At 46.4% G+C, this 18,945-nt stretch overlaps 1 protein-coding gene across 2 annotated transcripts in view; it reads right to left on the reverse strand.

Annotated features, from left to right (window-relative positions):
• Positions 1-11,755: 11,755 nt before the first annotated feature.
• Positions 11,756-18,945, reverse strand: part of cramp1 (cramped chromatin regulator homolog 1) — a 66,805-nt gene continuing 59,615 nt past the window's right edge. For both annotated transcript variants that reach the window (XM_072481741.1, XM_072481742.1), the window contains exon 20: positions 11,756-18,879. In XM_072481741.1, coding sequence (XP_072337842.1) covers positions 18,727-18,879 — 153 coding nt within the window. In that variant the 3' untranslated portion in view covers positions 11,756-18,726. The remainder of the gene's footprint in view (positions 18,880-18,945) is intronic.

Here is an 18,945-nt window from a genome sequence, read left to right on the forward strand (position 1 = left end):
CATAAGAACAGAATTCGACCACTCGGCTCATCGAGTGCTCCGCCATTCAATCATGGCTGATATTTTTCTCATCCCCATTCTCCTGCCTTCTCCTCATAACCCCCCCCTTATTAATCAAGAACCTGTCTTAAAGACTGTGATTTGGCCTCCATAGCCTTCTGCGGCAGAGTTCCACAGATTCTTCCTCATCTCTGTTTTAAAGGATCGTCCCTTTAGTCTGAGATGGTGTCCTCTGCTTTTAGTTTTTCCTACAAGTGGAAACATCCTCTCCACGGCCACTCTATCCAGGCCTCGCAGTATCCTGTAAGTTTCAATAAGATCCACCCCCCACCTCATCCTTCTAAACTCCGAGTACAGACCCAGAGTCCTCAACCATTCTTCCTACGACAAGCTCTTCATTCCAGAGATCATTCTTGTGAACCTCCTCTGGATTCTTTCCAAGGCCAGCACATCCTTCGATATGGGGCCCAAAAGTGCTCACAATACTCCAAATGGGGTCTGATCAGAGCCTTGTATAGCCTCAAAAATACATCCCTGGTCTTGTATTCTAGCCATCTTGACATGAATGCTAACATTGCATTTGCCTTCCTAACTGCCGACTGAACCTGCACGTTAACCTCAAGAGAATCGTGAATGAGGACTCCCAAGTCCCTTTGTGCTTCTGTTCTACTAAGCATCTCCCCATTTAGAAAATAGTCTATGCCTCCATTTCTCCTTCCAAAGTGCATAACCTCACACTTTTCCACATTGTATTCCATCTGCCACTTCTTTGCCCACTCTCCTAGCCTGCCCAAGTCCTTCTGCAGCCCGCCTGCTTCCTGCGCACTATCTGTCCTGCTAAAGGGGCTGGATTTTCTGCAGCCCCATGCAGAAATCACAATTTCAGCACGGGGGTCCGGCGTATCCACTTTCACGTCGAAATCGGGCCTGCCGATTCTCCAGGACCTAAGAATCGGAGTGGTCGCGTAGTACGCCAGCCCAGCGATCCTGTGCTCCCAACCGGCCGAGTTCCTGAAGACGTGGAACTAACCCCCCTATTGCCGGTCGGGATCGGACACCGGGGGGAGGGAGGGGGGGTTATCCGTAGCTAAAGCTGCGTGAATTACTCTGGGTCCCTGCTAGCCCCCTGCAGGGCATTGAATTAGCTGATCTTTTTTTCCCGGGAATCTCGAGTAAAACCCCAGCTTTTTACGCAGGTGTGGGGACATAGTCCCATTTTGGGACAATCCAGTCCTCGATCTTTTTATCATCTGCAAACTTGGCAACAGTGCCTTCAGTTCCTTCTTCCAGATCATTAATGTACATTGTGAAAAGTTGTGGTCCCAGCACCGACCCCTGAGACACACCACTAGTCACCGGCTGCCATCCTGAAAAAGACCCCTTTATCCCCATGTGCCATAATGTGTGGAATTCTGTGGAAGTAGTTGCCCAGTGAGACTATTTGCAGATTACAGTCTCAAATTAAAGGTACTAATGACTGTGGGTATGGCACAAACTTAGAAATTAACCTTGGGCAGGATCGAAGGAGGCTGAAAGAACACTAAAATCCTAACCACACGTTTGAACATAAGCCTTTAAACTAAAGATTGGGGGGGGGAGGGAAGGGAAAGTCAGGGGACCAAGAGGTGAAGTAATCAGTGGGAAGCGTAGCTGCTTAGGAATACAAAAAAGCACAAAAAGACAAAACTCAGGAGAGGTTACGATAGTCCCCATCCCACAAAAAATGACAGTGTATGGAAAGGCTCGGTAAACCAAGGTCCACCACACTAAGAAAACAAAAAGGGACGGTCAATAGAGAATTAAAGGTGCTATATTTAAATGCGCGCAGTGTACGGAACAAGGTAGATGAGCTTGTGGCCCAGATTGTGACTGGCAGGTATGATGTGGTAGGCATCACAGAGACATGGTTGCAGGGGTTTCAGGACTGGCATTTAAACATCCAGGGATTCACAACCTAATCGAAAAGACGGAGGTGGGCAGAGGGGGTGGGGTTGCCTTGTTAATTAGGAATGAAATTAAATCCATAGCACTAAATGACATAGGGTCAGATGATGTGGAGTCTGTGTGGGTAGAGTTGAGGAACCACAAAGGCAAAAAAACCATAATGGGAGTTATGTACAGGCCTCCTAACAGTGGTCAGGACCGGGGGCACAAAATGCACCACGAAATAGAAAGTGCATGTCAGAAAGGCAAGGTCACAGTGATCATGGGGGACTTCAATATGCAGGTGGACTGGGTAAATAATGCTGCCAGTGGACCCAAGGAAAGGGAATTCATTGAATGTTTACAGGAGGGCTTTTTGGAACAGCTTGTGATGGAGCCCACGAGGGAACAGGCCATTCTGGATTTAGTGTTATGTAATGAGCCAGACTTGATTAAAAATCTAAAAGTAAGGGAGCACTTAGGAGGCAGTGATCATAATATGGTAGAATTCAATCTCCCATTTGAAAGAAAGAATCAGATGTAAAGGTGTTACAGTTAAATAAAGGTAACTACAGGGGCATGAGGGAGGAACTGACGAAAATCGACTGGGAGCAGAGCCTAGTGGGAAAGACAGTAGAACAGCAATGGCAGGAATTTCTGGGAATAATTGAGGACACAGTACAGAGGTTCATCCCAAAGAAAAGAAAGGTTATCAGAGGGGGGATTAGGCAGCCATGGCTGACAAAGGAAGTTAGGGAATGCATCAAAGCAAAAGAGAAAGCATATAATGTGGCAAAGAGTAGTGGGAAGTCAGACGATTGGGAAGGCTACAAAAACAAACAGGATAACAAAGAGAGAAATAAGGAAAGAGAGGATCAAATATGAAGGTAGGCTAGCCAGTAACATTAGGAATGATAGTAAAAGTTTCTTTAAATACATTAAAAACAAACGGGAGGCAAAAGTTGACATTGGGCCGCTCCTAAATGACGCTGGTAATTTTGTGATGGGAGACAAGGAAATAGCTGAGGAACTAAATAAGTACTTTGCGTCAGTCTTCACAGTAGAAGACATGAGTAATATCCCAACAATTCCGGAGAGTCAGGGGGCAGAGTTGAGTATGGTGGCCATCACGAGGGAGAAGGTGCTGGAGAAACTGAGAGGTCTAAAAATTGATAAATCTCCGGGCCCAGATGGACTAAATCCTAGAGTTCTAAAGGAGATAGCTGAAGAAATAGTGGAGGCGTTAGTTATGATCTTTCAAAAGTCACTGGAGTCAGGGAAAGTGCCAGAGGATTGGAAAATCGCTGTTGTAACCCCCCTGTTCAAGAAGGGAACAAGGAAAGAGATGGAAAATTATAGGCCAATTAGCCTAGCGTCGGCTGTTGGCAAGATTCTAGAATCCATTGTTAAGGATGAGATTTCTAAATTCTTGGAAGTGCAGGGTCAGATTAGGACAAGTCAGCATGGATTTAGTAAGGGGAGGTCGTGCCTGACAAACCTGTTAGAGTTCTTTGAAGAGATAACAAATAGGTTAGACCAAGGAGAGCCAATGGATGTTATCTATCTTGACTTCCAAAAGGCCTTTGATAAGGTGCCTCACGGGAGACTGCTGAGTAAAATAAGGGCCCATGGTATTCGAGGCAAGGTACTAACATGGATTGACGATTGGCTGTCAGGCAGAAAGTTGGGAAAAAAGGTTATTTTTCGGAATGGCAACCGGTGACGAGTGGTGTCCCGCAGGGTTCAGTGTTGGGGCCACAGCTGTTCTCTTTATATATTAACGATCTAGATGACGGGACTGGGGGCATTCTGGCTAAGTTTGCCGATGATACAAAGATAGGTGGAGGGGCAGGTATTATGGAGGAAGTGGGGAGGCTGCAGAAAGATTTAGACAGTTTAGGAGAGTGGTCCAAGAAATGGCTGATGAAATTCAACGTGGGCAAGTGCGAGGTCTTGCACTTTGGAAAAAAGAATAGAGGCATGGACTATTTTCTAAACGGTGACAAAATTCATAATGCTGAAGTGCAAAGGGACTTGGGAGTCCTAGTCCAGGATTCTCTAAAGGTAAACCTGCAGGTTGAGTCCGTAATTAAGAAAGCAAATGCAATGTTGTCATTCATCTCAAGAGGCTTGGAATATAAAAGTAGGGATGTACTTCTGAAGCTTTATAAAGCATTAGTTAGGCCCCATTTAGAATACTGTGAGCAATTTTGGGCCCCACACCTCAGGAAGGACATACTGGCACTGGAGCGGGTCCAGCGGAGATTCACACGGATGATCCCAGGAATGGTAGGCCTAACATGATGAACGTCTGAGGATCCTGGGATTATATTCATTGGAGTTTAGGAGGTTGAGGGGAGATCTAATAGAAACTTACAAGATAATGAATGGCTTAGATAGGGTGGATGTAGGGAACTTGTTTCCAATAGCAGGAGAGACTAGGACCCGGGGGCACAGCCTTAGAATAAAAGGGAGTCTCTTTAGAACAGAGATGAGGAGAAATTTCTTCAGCCAGAGAGTGGTGGGTCTGTGGAATTCATTGCCACAGAGGGCGGTGGAGGCCGGGACGTTGAGTGTCTTTAAGACGGAAGTTGATAAATTCTTGATTTGTCGAGGAATTAAGGGCTATGGAGAGAGAGTGGGTAAATGGAGTTGAAATCAGCCATGATTGAATGGTGGAGTGGACTCGATGGGCCGAATGGCCTTACTTCCGCTCCTAGGTCTTATGGTCTAAGCCTCCTGCCACATCAGTGAATTGCCTGCAGAGAAGCTACAGCCATGGAAATAGTAGAGATAGTTGCAGCTTACAAGGGAGTTTTTTTTCCTGAGCCAGCAGGGAAGGTCCCCTGTTGCATGAGACCCAGGGCAAGCACCAAGTTCATGAAAGTCAAATTCAGATGCTATCATTTCCTGTGCGTAGTTCCATACCCACAGCAAAGTGGTTGACTCTCAATGGTCTGCAATGGCAACAGTTTCAAGGGATATTAGGAATGGGTAATGCTGACCATATCCCATCAATTCCCATCTGGCCAAACTACCAACATCGGCTCTCGCGTTGGCTGTAACCTTGACACAAGTAAATATTAGCCCGATGGATACAGGTCTACCTGCTTCATTTTCAAATTTTCCCCACATGCATTAGCTAGGCCTTTACAACTGGCAAACTGCTCGAATCAACTGCAGCCCACCAATGATCTATCCACAATGACAGCAGCACAGGGAATGCTGCACTGCTCAGTTATAGCCTGACCCTTCTTTACCCACTACTGTTCCGTATTTAAATCACTTCAAAAGGAATGAGTACATCTCCATCTATTGTGATTAACATAAATAGCCAAGTAAACTAAATCAAATAAACTGAGGGACAAATTAAAGGGAAACTGCCTTAAACAAAAAGTGAATCACAAACGAAAAACATTAAACCAAAATGTGGACTTCCGGTTGCGGCGATGCCCAGCTAAGCTGCACGTTTCGGCGGCTCCAGCTCAAACGGACCTTCGGGCTCTTTTAAGAGCCCCAGCGGGGAATTTTTTCAAGATGAAACCTGGTGTGGGGTGAGATAACAGGGAGTCCCCCCCACAACGAAAGAGAAAAATATCGTCGGCGGCGGCTACATCGCGAAGAATCCTCGAGGATAGGGACAGGAGGAAAAAAGGAGCAAGATGGTGGCGGAGAAAGCCCAGGCGACATGGGGGCCCGATGAAGACGAATTTTTAAGACGGTGTGTGGAGCTACTTAAGAAGGAGGTGCTGACCCCGATGCTACAGGCAATTGAGGGGCTTAAGGAGGCACAAAGGACCCAGGAGACGGAGCTCCGCGTGGTGGAGCAGAAGGTGACGGATAACGAAGACGAGATCCTGGGCCTGGCGGTCAAAACGCAGACGCACGAGGCGCTCCACAAAAAGTGCATTGAAAGGATTGAAGCCCTAGAAAATAGAGCACGGAGAAAGAACCTTCGGATCCTGGGTCTCCCCGAGGGAGTGGAAGAAGCGGACTGCGGAGCTTACGTGAGCACGATGCTAAGCTCGCCGATGGGAGCTGAGGCCCCCTCGGGCCTCTTGGAAGTGGAAGGGGCTCATCGGGTCCCTGCGAGGAGTCCAAAGGCGGGAGAACCACCTAGGGCGACAATCGCGCGATTTCATCGCTTCAATGATAGAGAAGTGGTTCTGAGATGGGCCAAAAAGGTACGAAGTAGTAGATGGGAGAATGCGGTGGTATGGGTGTACCAGGATTGTTGGGAGAATGCGGTGGTACGGGTGTACCAGGATTGGAGTGCGGAGGTGGCGAGAAGGAGGGCGAGTTTTAATCGAGCCAAGGAGGTGCTACACAAGAAGGTGAAGTTCGGGATGCTGCAGCCGGCGCGACTATGGGTCACGTACCAGGAGAGACATCACTACTTCGAAACGGCGGAAAAAGCATGGACCTTTATTAAAAACGAGAAACTGGATCGGAACCGAGGGACTGATGTTAGAGGGGAAAGGACACTGTCGATGTATATAGAGATGTAAATTGGGATGGGGGGGGACACTAAGAAATGTGGGCGCCGGTGGGGGGAAAGAAGAGACATAGGCGGGGGATGAGGAATGGGAGTGGGGCGGTGGAGGGAGCTGTGCCACAAGGGGCGGGACAATTATAGAGAATACGGGGCTTACGGTCCTTGTTCCCGCGCCAGAAAGGTGATGGCGGGAAGATAGGCGCAAGGTAGATGGGAGTTCCCCACACGGGGGGGTCAAGGAGTGAGCGGGAGAAGCCGGGGTCAGTTGAAGTCAGCTGACTTTCGGAAGTAATATGGGGGGAGCAATCACGCTAGATGGGGATCTAGCGGGGGGGGGGGGGGGGGGGATAACTGGGTTGCTGCTGCAGAAATCAAAGAGGAACTGGTTAAAGAAAGGGTGGTCGGGGCTGGAATGCGCCACCTGGGGAACGGGTGGGAGCGCGGAACCGGGACGTGGGACTGGCCTAGAGAGGGTGATGGCTAGTCGACACGGGAAGGGGGCAGGTAGCCCCCCAGTGCGGCTGATCACGTGGAACGTGAGAGGCCTAAATGGACCAATTAAAAGGGCCCCGAGTGTTCGCGCACTTGAAAGGACTGAGGGCAGACGTGGCTATGCTTCAGGAGACGCACCTGAAGGTGGCGGACCAAGTTAGGTTAAGGAAAGGATGGGTGGGACAGGTGTTCCATTCAGGGCTGGATGCAAAGAATAGAGGGGTGGCCATACTGGTGGGGAAACGGGTATCATTCGAAGCTAGGAGCATTGTAGCAGATAGCGGAGGCAGATATGTGATGGTGAGTGGCAGACTGGAGGGAACGGAGGTTGTGTTGGTTAACGTATATGCCCCGAATTGGGATGATGCGGGATTCATGAAGCGGATGCTGGGACGTATCCCGGACCTGGAGGTAGGAAACCTGATAATGGGGGGAGACTTCAACACCGTGTTGGACCCAGGGTTAGATAGATCTAGATATTTAGGACCGGAAGAAGGCCGGCAGCGGCCAAGGTGCTTAAGGGGTTTATGGATCAAATGGGGGGAGTGGATCCATGGCGATTTGTTAGGCCGAAGGCCAAGGAGTTCTCCTTCTTCTCCCATGATCACAAGGTGTATTCCTGGATAATTTCTTTGTTTTGGGAGGGTCGCTGATCTCGAGGGTGGAAGAAACGGAGTATTCAGCCATAGCTGTCTCAGATCGTGCCCCACATTGGGTGGACCTGGAACTAGGAGAGGAGAGGGAGCAGCGTGCACTCTGGCGATTAGATGTCGGATTGCTGGCGGATGAGGGAGTCTGTGGAAGGGTGCGGGGATGTATCGAGAGATACCTGGAGGCCAATGACGACGAGGAGGTCCGAGTGGGAGTAGTATGGGAAGCATTAAAGGCGGTGGTCAGAGGAGAGCTGATCTCCATCAGGGCCCACAAAGAGAAAATAGAGGCCAAGGAAAGGGAAAGATTACTGGGGGAGATTTTAAGGGTGGATAAAGAATACGCGGAGGCCCCGGAGGAAGGACTATACAGGGAGAGACGACGACTCCAGACGGAGTTCTACGTTCTGACCACTAGGAGGGCGGAGGCGCAGTGGAGGAAGGCACAGGGGATGAGATATGAATATGGGGAAAAGGCTAGTCGCCTGTTGGCCCATCAGCTGCGAAAGAGGACAGCAGCGAGGGAGATAGGGGGAATTAGAATTGAAAAGGGAGCTACGGTGCGGAGAGCAGGGAAGATAAACAAGGTGTTTAAGACCTTTTACGAAAGACTTTATAGGTCCCAATCCCTGGAGGGAAAAGAGATGCGGCAGTTTTTGGACCAATTAAGGTTCCCGAGGGTGGAGGAGCAGGAGGTGGAAGGCCTGGGGGCACCAATTGGGGTGGACGAGGTTACCAAGGGGCTGGGGAACATGCAGGCAGGGAAGGCCCCGGGACCAGATGGGTTCCCGGTGGAATTTTATAGAAAATATGTGGACTTACTGGCCCCGCTGTTGGTAAGGACTTTTAACGAGGCCAGAGAAGGGGGGACTCTACCCCCGACAATGTCGGAGGTGACAATATCGCTAATTTTGAAGTGGGATAAAGATCCGCTGCAGTGTGGGTCCTATAGGCCTATCTCACTGCTAAATGTGGACGCCAAATTGCTAGCAAAGGTGCTGGCAACGAGGATAGAGGATTGTGTCCCGGGGGTGGTGCACGAAGACCAGACAGGATTCGTAAAGGGGAGACAACTAAATGTCAACGTGCGACGGCTATTAGGGGTGATAATGATGCCCCCAGTAGAGGGGGAGGCAGAGATAGTGGCGGCAATGGATGCAGAGAAGGCATTTGACAGGGTGGAGTGGGAGTATCTATGGGAGGTGCTGAGGAGGTTCGGGTTCGGGGACGGGTTTGTTAGCTGGGTCAAACTCCTCTATGGGGCCCCAACGGCAAGTGTGGTCACGGGTCGGCAAAGATCGGAGTATTTTCGACTATACAGGGGAACAAGACAGGGATGCCCGCTATCTCCATTACTGTTCGCGTTGGCAATTGAACCATTGGCCATGGCGCTGAGAGACTCCAGAAAATGGAGAGGGGTGATTAGAGGGGGAGAGGAACACCGAGTGTCACTCTACGCGGATGACCTACTGCTATATGTAGCGGACCCAGTGGGGGGATGACAGAGGTCATGCAGACATTGAGGGAGTTCGGAGATTTCTCGGGATATAGGCTTAACATGGGAAAGAGTGAACTTTTTGTGATACACCCTGGGGACCAGAGTAGAGGGATAGATGGCCTACCGTTAAGGAGAGTGGAAAGAAACTTTCGATACCTGGGGATTCAGATAGCCAGGAGCTGGGGAACCTTACACAGACTTAATCTGACACGACTGGTGGAACAAATGGAAGAGGACTTCAAGAGGTGGGACATGCAGCCGCTGTCACTGGCGGGCAGAGTGCAGGCAATTAAGATGATGGTCCTCCCGAGGTTCCTATTTGTGTTCCAATGTCTCCCTATACTGATCACTAAGGCCTTTTAAAAAAAAATAGACAGGAGCATCACGAGCTTCGTGGGGGCAGGGAAGGTTCCGAGGGTAAGGAGGGGGTTGTTACAACGTAGTAGAGACAGAGGGGGACTGGCGCTGCCGAACTTGGGCGACTACTAGTGGGCCGCCAATGTGGCGATGATTCGTAAATGGATGATAGAGGGAGAGGGAACGGCGTGGAAAAGACTAGAGATGAAGTCCTGTAAAGGGACGAGTCTAGAGGCGCTGGTGACGGCGCCACTACCGCTCTCACCAAAAAAATTTACCACGAACCCAGTGGTGGCGGCAACATTAAGTATCTGGGGGCAATGGAGGCGACAGAGAGGTGTGCTGGGAGCCTTGGTGGGGTCCCCAGTTAGGAACAACCATAGGTTTGCCCCAGGGAGGCTGGATGGAGGATTCCAGAGCTGGCACCAGTTGGGAATTAGGAGAGTGGGAGATTTATTTATAGACGGGACGTTTGCGAGCTTGGGAGCGCTGGAGGAAAAGTATAAGCTGCCCCGGGGAAATTTCTTTAGGTATATGCAGGTGAGGGCGTTCACAAGACAACAGGTGAGGGAATTTCCGTTGCTCCCGACACACGGGATCCAGGATAGAGTGCTTTCGGGGGTGTGGGTCGGGGAGGGCAAGGTGTCAGAGATATACCGAGAGATGAGAGAAGAGGGGGAGGAGCTGGTGGGCGAACTGAAAGGAAAATGGGAAGAGCTCGGGGAGGAGATTGAGGAGGGTTTGTGGGCCGATGCCCTAAGCAGGGTAAATTCCTCTTCCTCGTGTGCCAGGCTTAGCCTGATCCAATTTAAGGTGCTGCATAGAGCACACATAACGGGAGCAAGGTTGAGCAGGTTCTTCGGAGTGGAGGACAAGTGTGGGAGGTGCGGCGGAAGCCCGGCAAACCACACACATATGTTTTGGTTGTGCCCGGCACTGGAGGAGTGACGGGAGTGACCTCGAAGGTGGTGAAGGTCCGGGTCAAACCAGGCTGGGGGTTAGCTTTATTTGGAGTTGCGGATGAGCCGGGAGTGCAGGAGGCGAAAGAGGCCGATGTCGTGGCCTTTGCGTCCCTAGTAGCCCGGCGTAGGAGTTTACTCATGTGGAAGGAAGCGAAACCCCCCGGACTGGAGGCCTGGATAAACAATATGGTGGGGTTCATAAAACTGGAGCAGATTAAGTTTGCGCTGAGAGGATCGGCTCAAGCGTTCACCAGACGGTGGCAACCGTTCCTCGACTACCTAGCGGAACGTTAGAGGGAAGATAGATGACCAGCAGCAGCAACCCATGGGGAGTGGGGGGGAAGGGAGAGAGGGGGGGGTAAGATGTTTGGGTTCTGGGAGGGTGGGGGGGGTTTCATTTTATGTTATTTGGTTAGTTTACCATGTTAGTTGGTTACTCATTGTTAGATTGTAGTTATCATGTTACTTGTACTTTTAATTTTTTTTTTTGTTTGATGTGTAAGGGGAAAAACTTGTGATTGAAAAACTTTAATAAAATATATATTTTTTTAAAAACCAAAATGTGATTAACAGGGCAGCCCCTGCGGTGCCCAACAGGCATGGAAGGTCTCAAGGGTGCCAGTGGACACCACATTCTCCAGAGACACCCAGCCACGAATGCAGCTATGGCGAGGGACAGTCAGGTCGGACTTGGTCTAAAAATTGGCTGAACTTGGAGATCATATAGCAATTAGGTTGCATGCAACCTGCTTCTCCGGCACCACGTAGCCTCCAAGACTTCAAAAAAGGTAGGGGGTGTGCACTCATCTGTCACACTGGGGAAGGACAAAAAAAAAAAAGTTGGCCTTTATCCAGAATAAGCAGTTGACAATTTGTGTATGCAAATATGAGGCCATCACTTTTTCCTAGTCCCCTCTGCAATAAGTTTTCCATTCGGCAGTAATGCTTGCTGCCTTAGAAAATCAACCCCAAAATTGCATCAAGAAAGAAAAATGGAACGTTACTTGGCACAATCTCCATTCACCACCATTCCCATCCCCGACATCACCAGAACATGGGTCTCACCTTATCCGAATCTCCGATTTCAGCTCCCTGACCCGATGACTCCCTCCACCACCCCCACGGTCTCACAAATATCTGACGCAGGTATACCAGTTGCCTGCGAGCTGCTGCTTCTTCAAGTTGCAGCACTTACCAGTGTGGCCTCCTCCAGCAGTGCCACCTTTACCGTAATTAAGTCGGAGGCCAAATACGTGGGGATCTCCTCAGACTTAGTCATTTGTGAACAGGGTATTAGCTGTGCGAGGGGGTGAGAGCCCAAAATTCAACCCCCAATGTATCTAGTTCCCAAATGCAAAAACAGATGGCACAATGTCACTTTTGCTGTATTTAAAATGTGTTTATCAGCAAGAATAAAAAAACAGCTCTACAGGTTAAACAAAGAACCCAACATGGAAGTTTAACAGCTTGTTTGCATATTAAATAACCACAAAAAACTCTTAAAATCATACAGAATAAATAGTCAAAAATAATTTACACATTTGGTACAAAGATCAGGGAAGGGCAGTTTATGATTTGCTTTGTTTAAAAGTGTTCACATCTCAAAAGGGGGACAAAAACCTTTACAGCTGATATGGCTTTTTATTGGAACAACGCTATGAACAAACTTTTTCTGCTTCTGTACAACATTTACATCATAAAAGCCATTCGGAACCTGCTCCAAAGCCAAAGTAAAACCTTCTATTGTAGTGCATCAATCAGAACATAAGAGTCTCCCCATCAGCACCTTTTCTAAAACCATTACGCAGAATTAGGAAATTATTTTTTCTGTACTACTGATTTTATTGTTTAAACAATGGATGCTAGTGACATAATCTAACCATCCATAAATACAGAGGATAGCTGCAGGTTGGGTTGGAGTTATTGAGTTCAATACAAGTCGGTGAATATACATGACACACAATTGTGAATGCACACAAGTTAACTGCTAACGTTAATTCAGTTCTGTCATATTGCCATGTTCAGTAATGCCTTCTGGTCAGTTCCTCAAATTAGGTCTCAGCACCCAATGTTTAAAAAAAAAAAATCCTGAAAAGATTAATGATCATTTTTAATTTAGCCACTTTTCTTTAAAAGATCTGATGGGGAATTCTCTCTCTTAACACACAAACACTCACCCAACATTTTCAAAATGATCTGAAATAAAAAAGGATGTCAAGATTCAAAGCTTCAGTCACAATAGTCGACTCTCCAGAGGCACAGATTGAGGGCTGGTCACTTGGACAGCAGCAGCACCTAGCTGCAGAAGTGCAACAACTGAATGGCCTACTCCTGTTCCTATGAATACAAAGTAATACTGCTAAGGATATACTGTCAAGAATTCAACTGCAATGGGTTGCATTTTCGAACTGTTGAGTAACAGTAAATATCAGCTACTCACTCAGCACGGGCCAGAACAACATGAAAACTTAACAGTACTTTCAGAACAGCAAGAATGCCACAATATTGTGGTAAGTTACCAATGTCCTTTTAGTTGTGAGAAATGCATTTGCAGTTCAAGTCCATCATATGTATAAAAGAACATCGATAACATACCATTGAGTGTGATAGCCAAACATCTGTCTCACTGGTGGCATTAGTTAGTTAAGGGACGATGGAATAATCTGAGGGAGAATTCAAAAAAATGCTAATCTGTTACAGTTGCATGAACATACAAGTTTAAGTTCATATTCAAAATATATATATTTTATATATAGATATATATATATATATACACCTTTCAGTGCAAGTTTAAAAACTTGAAAGGGAGTTAGCAAATTAGAATGTAAAATGAAAACATTACCTTGTGCAAAAAGTTAAAATGTTTTGTTGCAAAGTTAAGTTCAACAGAAACATACTAAATAATTCATACAATCACATGAGTACAAACTACTCTAAAAGACAGAAGAAGCTTTAAACCAGTGGCAAAAATAATTTTGCTCAAAATTAAACAAAAGGCCATCTGGCATTGTGGGGTCTTCAGATCTAGTGTTTTAAAAAACCAGCGCTGCTCTTAACAAATCTGTTAGAAATTAGGAAGCTCTCTCAGCGATGGTGCCAATTTGTCCACTTCATTATTGCAGCGTACAATTACTGTAAGGGTTATGTCAAGTTTTATTGGTGGGAATTTAGATACGTGCATCACTTTAGAATGAACACAGCTGTACATACATATGAACACTGACACTAAACCCCAACTTTGGGGGCATAACACTACATTTTTTAGAGTTGCCAGGATTGTGTCATGAAATGGAACAATTGCGAAAACACCTTTGGCACACCTCCCTCTTTGGACAACAAATAACCTGTTGTTTCTTTTTAAAAAGGGTACTCACCCCGCTGATAGGATTTTAGTTATATTTCACTCAATGTTCAGCCCCATTCAGAAGATTGTTTCCACTGGTCGGGGGAAAGCAGAACTAGGGGGCATAGCCTCAAAATAAGGGGAGGTAGATATAGGACAGAGTGTAGGAGGAGCTTTTTCACCCAAAGGGTTGTGAATCTCTGGAATTCCTTGCCCAGTGAAGAAGTTGAGGCTCCTTCTTTAAACGTTTTTAAGAAAAAGATAGATGCTTTTCTAAAGAATAAAGGGATTCGGGGATATGGTGTACGGCCCGGAGAGTGGAGCTGTGTCCACAAAGATCAGCCATGATCTCATTAAATGGCGGAGCAGGCTCGAGGGGCCAGGTGGCCTACTCCTGTTCCTAGTTCTTATGTTCTTATTGCATTGCCTAATTGAATGCTAATCACTTTGGTCTCCTGAAGTTTTGGTCTGGCCAGGTTTTAGATGTGAGATTTGGTTTCTATTTGGAACTACCTATCTGAATCCTGGGGGAGCAGCCATTTACTAGTTATAGTGGACCGGGACTGCGTGGTTGTGCAAAACTAAATTCCAACAGCAATAGATATACTCACACTGATCCCAACGGGTAACACTGTAGCATAGTGGTTAGCACAATTGCTTCACAGCACCAGGATCCCAGGTTCGATTCCCGGCTTGGGTCACTGTCTGTGCGGTGTCTGCACGTTCTCCCCGCGTGTGCATGGGTTTCCTCCGGGTGCTCCGGTTTCCTCCCACAGTCCAAAGATGTGGGGGTTAGGTGGATTGGCCATGCTAAATTGCCCTTAGTGTCCAAAAAGGTTAAGTGGGGGTTACTAGGTTACGGGATAGGGTAGATACGTGGGCTTGAGTAGGGTGCCCGGTGCAGACTTGATGGGTCGAATAGTCTCCTTCTGCACTGTAAATTCTATGATAAACTGGGCTAGGTGATTTGGTACGGGGCAAGTTAAGATGGAGACTGAAGCCCATTTCATCTACTGCTAATAATAACTGGCATTTGCAATCAGCCACATTATCACAGATAGCTTCTAAAATGCTAAGATACCAAATTATACACCTTTCAGGGTACTCCTCTGAGCTCTGGATTCTTTATTTGGAACAAAACTTTTTGGGAAAATGGAAGAGATATCTTCCCTTAAGCCACTAACTGATAAAGCACGCGCTTACGCCTCCAATACTTAACAGCCGTGAAGAAACTGCACCTTCAGTTTCATAATCTTGGATGAGAACCAAAATTCAACCAGCAAAGGAAATGAATGAAAAAAAAAATGTAAAAACTGCAGCTGTAAACACAGCAACAGAAAGGTCACACTTGAATACACACTTGCTGAAATAGCAAGGAATTTGAAACCAGAAAATCTGGAGTGATTTCTGGGACTAGCCACAAGCAGCATGAAGCTTTGAATTCTGACAAACCATTTCACTCTGCATTCAGAATTTCCCTAATGCGAGTTTCAAGTCCAGAGGAACAATTGGAAAATTTAATCAAACTTTCGTTTTGCAAAAACCAAAACCGCAGCGAGTTCTTCCGTTTCAATTGACGCAGAGAATAGACTTAAGAATTGTACAAACCAAGTGGACACTATAACACACCCAACGAACAGTCCCTAATTCCCTCGTGCAGGGCACTGTTTAAGGGCCGGCAGCAACAAATCATTCACAACACTAATTGAATCAAACATGGAGAAAAATTAAAGAAGGATGGAATATTGTTAACCAGGCAGTGTTGACTGGTCTTTCATGAATCTGCTTCTGCAATTATGTTGGATCAATGGCAAATTAATAATAATAATCTTTATTATTGTCACAAGTAGGTTTACATTAACACTGCAATGACGTTACTATGAAAAGCCCCTAGTCGCCATACTCCGGCGCCTGTTCAGGTACACAGAGGTAGAATTCAGAATGTCCAGTTCACCTAACAGCACGTCTTTCAGGACTTGTGGGAGGAAACCGGAGCACCCGGAGGAAACCCACTCAGACACGGGGAGAACGTGCAGACTCCACATAGACAGTGACCCGAGCGAGAATCGGACCCGGGTCCCTGGCGCTGTGAAGCAACAGTGCTAACCACTGTGCTACCGTAAAACTTCCAAATGGGCATCATTACCCGCTGGGGGAAAAACTGTCGTCTCTTCCCCACACAATAAACCAGGTAAAATATAAAAGGTGGATATTTTCTTCTTAACTCAGCAAATGGACAGATTATAATTTCTCCAATTCCAAATGTTGTTCTAATTCAACATTGCAGGAATCGTTAAAATTATCTTTAAGATGCTTGTGTTTTCAGCAAATTCCTTTAATCAAGCAGAGAAAGTTTTCTGAATCTTGAGCGAGGCCGAATTAATGGATTAAAACGCTGCAAGATGCCGTAAATATTTCATGTTTACGAACTCACTTTGGTGTGAACTGAAGTAGAAAATACAAAAACTGCGGATGCAAACTGCAGATCAGCAGCAGACTCGCAGAAGAGTCTTCTGGTATAAAAAAAATAATAACTCGAGTGCTACAGGTTTGCCAGTGTCAGAAGCAGTTTACTTTTCAAAAATCCTCAAATCCACCTGCATATTTGGGTATACCCTGGACCAGACTGTCCTGAAATCACTACTTCTGACGTGTCGAATAAACCTGGGGCACAAATACGGCACTGTAACTTGCACTAGGGGCCGGAGTACAATGGTCCACTGTTGTACAATTCAGCTTTTTAAGTGCTTTCCCTGTTCCTGGGGGACCGAAGGATGCAATCACTTGGTCCACAGCCAATGGGGAACAATTGGACACTGTTGGGACAGTACAGTGTTGCGAGATAACCTTTCAATCTACTCCGAGGCTGTACTGTACACTGATCTAATTGTTTAACTGCAGTTTGGATTAAGAAATGAGGGGCAGGTGATCTTCTGTGACACATAAAATGAACAATGCTAACATCTACAGGCACAGGTAGTGCACCATCTGTAGAACTGGAGTTATATCTTTTTTTTTAATCCTTCCGCAAATCTGACTTTCATATAGTGATGCTCAACCAGCAGATCGGAGTTGTACTGCTAACTGCTCCTTGTGTACTGAGCTCACAGGCAGCAATTCTGTACTCCTGTGCTTGGATAGAGCTCCTGTGCTTGGATACAGAGCTCCACCCCTAAAGTTATGAGGGAACAGAGAGGAGCTTCTGTAATAACATAAGTCAAGAATGTGTTTGTAAAGTTCAACAGTGGTTCAGTGGATCCCATGGACATGGGATCAAGCCCAAGCACTGCTCCTATTGGTCATGCAACTGCTGTTTTAGTTCACTTGGGTGTGGCAGCGTCTGGAATTGTTTCACGCTAACAGTAAATTACACCATGTCTCAAACCTCAAAGCGCAGCAGAAGGACACAATCTAAAAGACAACTAAATCCAGGCGAGTTATATTTCGGTTGAAAAACCTTTAAACTTTATATGTAATCAGAGTTCTATTTAAAAAGGAAACGGTGCCTCATGTGCCCAAAGACCTGTGGGTCAAGAATCGGCATTTCCCACGGCAGAAAGTCTCGACACCGAGTAACATCATCCTCGAATCAATGGACAGCCGCCTACGATGACAGTGGGTGATGCACGAAAAACAAATGACATTTAAAGTCAGCAGCACGAAGGCAAAGTGAGGAGGTGTATTGGGGAGCTTGATTGTGGGTGAAGCAATTATATACTTTACTGAGCAACAAGCTTCAGGTTTGTTTCTGACAGATACTGAAGAAAAAGGACAAGAGGCTGCGTGCCAATAATGGGCCTAGTCTGGTCAAACAGCTCGTTTCCGTTTTGTAAAACGTACATCATCCGAGCATTCAGGGAGAATACCAAAATGGCATCATAGATCACAGTCCGACACATATCAGAGTGGTCCATTCAAGCTGATTCAGCACCTCAGGACAAAGAGAACCGAAGATGGGACTGCTCGCTGGGAGGGGAATGAGATCTCCACTGATGCCATAATTATTGAAGCACAAACTAAAAAAGATGGAAAGGGTCACAGTGAATAGGAAATCTAGTGAGGTGTGGGAACAAAGGAGGTACCATCATAGCAATGTGAGGTGCTCACCAAGGAAAGGAAAATCCAGATGGAACATTGCAAAGGAATTAGCACCTAAAACCACATGTGATTAAAAAATTGATTTAATTCTAAAGTGACTATAAGAGACTTGATTTTAACTGCTTGGTTCCTCATTTCATATGTGCGCATTAGATGTGCACTTTCTAAGTATGCTTTGCATTAGCACCATGCAGCTCAAACGGAATTCTCAAAGTACTCACCTGTACATTAGGGCTGAAAATAGGGACCAAATGCACTGAGCATAAGCTACCATTAGCATAAGTTACCATTTTGATGATTCCTTGTACCTTAATCAGTCTCATACCCAGCAGAATAATCACTACAACCATGTGAGCCACGTATTTTAACATACTCGTTCAGGAAGGGTACAGCCTCTCACCTTTTACATCCCCACTGGGATTACTATTGTTTTGCTTTTAATGGAAAGCACAAATGGGTGTGTTATATATAAACAAAAGGTTTGTATAACTCTCTCAGAACATTCTTTATCATTCCAGGGATAAATATGGTACAAACCATAAGACCATCACCAGATCTGCATCAAAACCCCAAGTTCTTGCAAACGGTCTTTGTTTCCGTGCTAGACTTGCATTTCAGTTTCAGACGTTGGGAGAGAATTTCCCTCTAGTGTTCAGTCACATCGCAGGATCCTTTTGGCCTTGTCTGTTTTGTAGCTTCACACCATGTCACTGACTGCCAGTTTAATGTTACCATAAATGTAATACTGATTCACGGGACTGTCAAGCTTATTGCACATTTTTCAAAAACTCTCAGTGTCATTTACAAATGGATTCTCCAGTAGTCAGTGCCCGTTATGGGCAGCTTTAATTGGCAAGGTGCTGAGAAATAGGGGGCTGTAAATGCACCCCTTTGTTCGGTTCATGACCTTACTGTGAGAGATCACCAATTGGAGGTCCGCTGTCAAAAAGCATCTCCTTCCTTGAAGTCTCAGCCCCCGAAAGCTCTTGGGCCAGGTCATTAAAGCGGGCAATGTAATCCACACTGCTTTCATTCATCATACACACCAGTTGAGAGTCGACCTGGACAACAAAGACAACAAGCCTGAAAATGAGTTCACGATCTAACGCAAGCAGATTCTTAAAACG

The sequence above is a fragment of the Scyliorhinus torazame genome, chromosome 17 (genome assembly GCF_047496885.1).
Source record: "Scyliorhinus torazame isolate Kashiwa2021f chromosome 17, sScyTor2.1, whole genome shotgun sequence".
NCBI classification, from domain to species: Eukaryota; Metazoa; Chordata; class Chondrichthyes; order Carcharhiniformes; family Scyliorhinidae; genus Scyliorhinus; species Scyliorhinus torazame.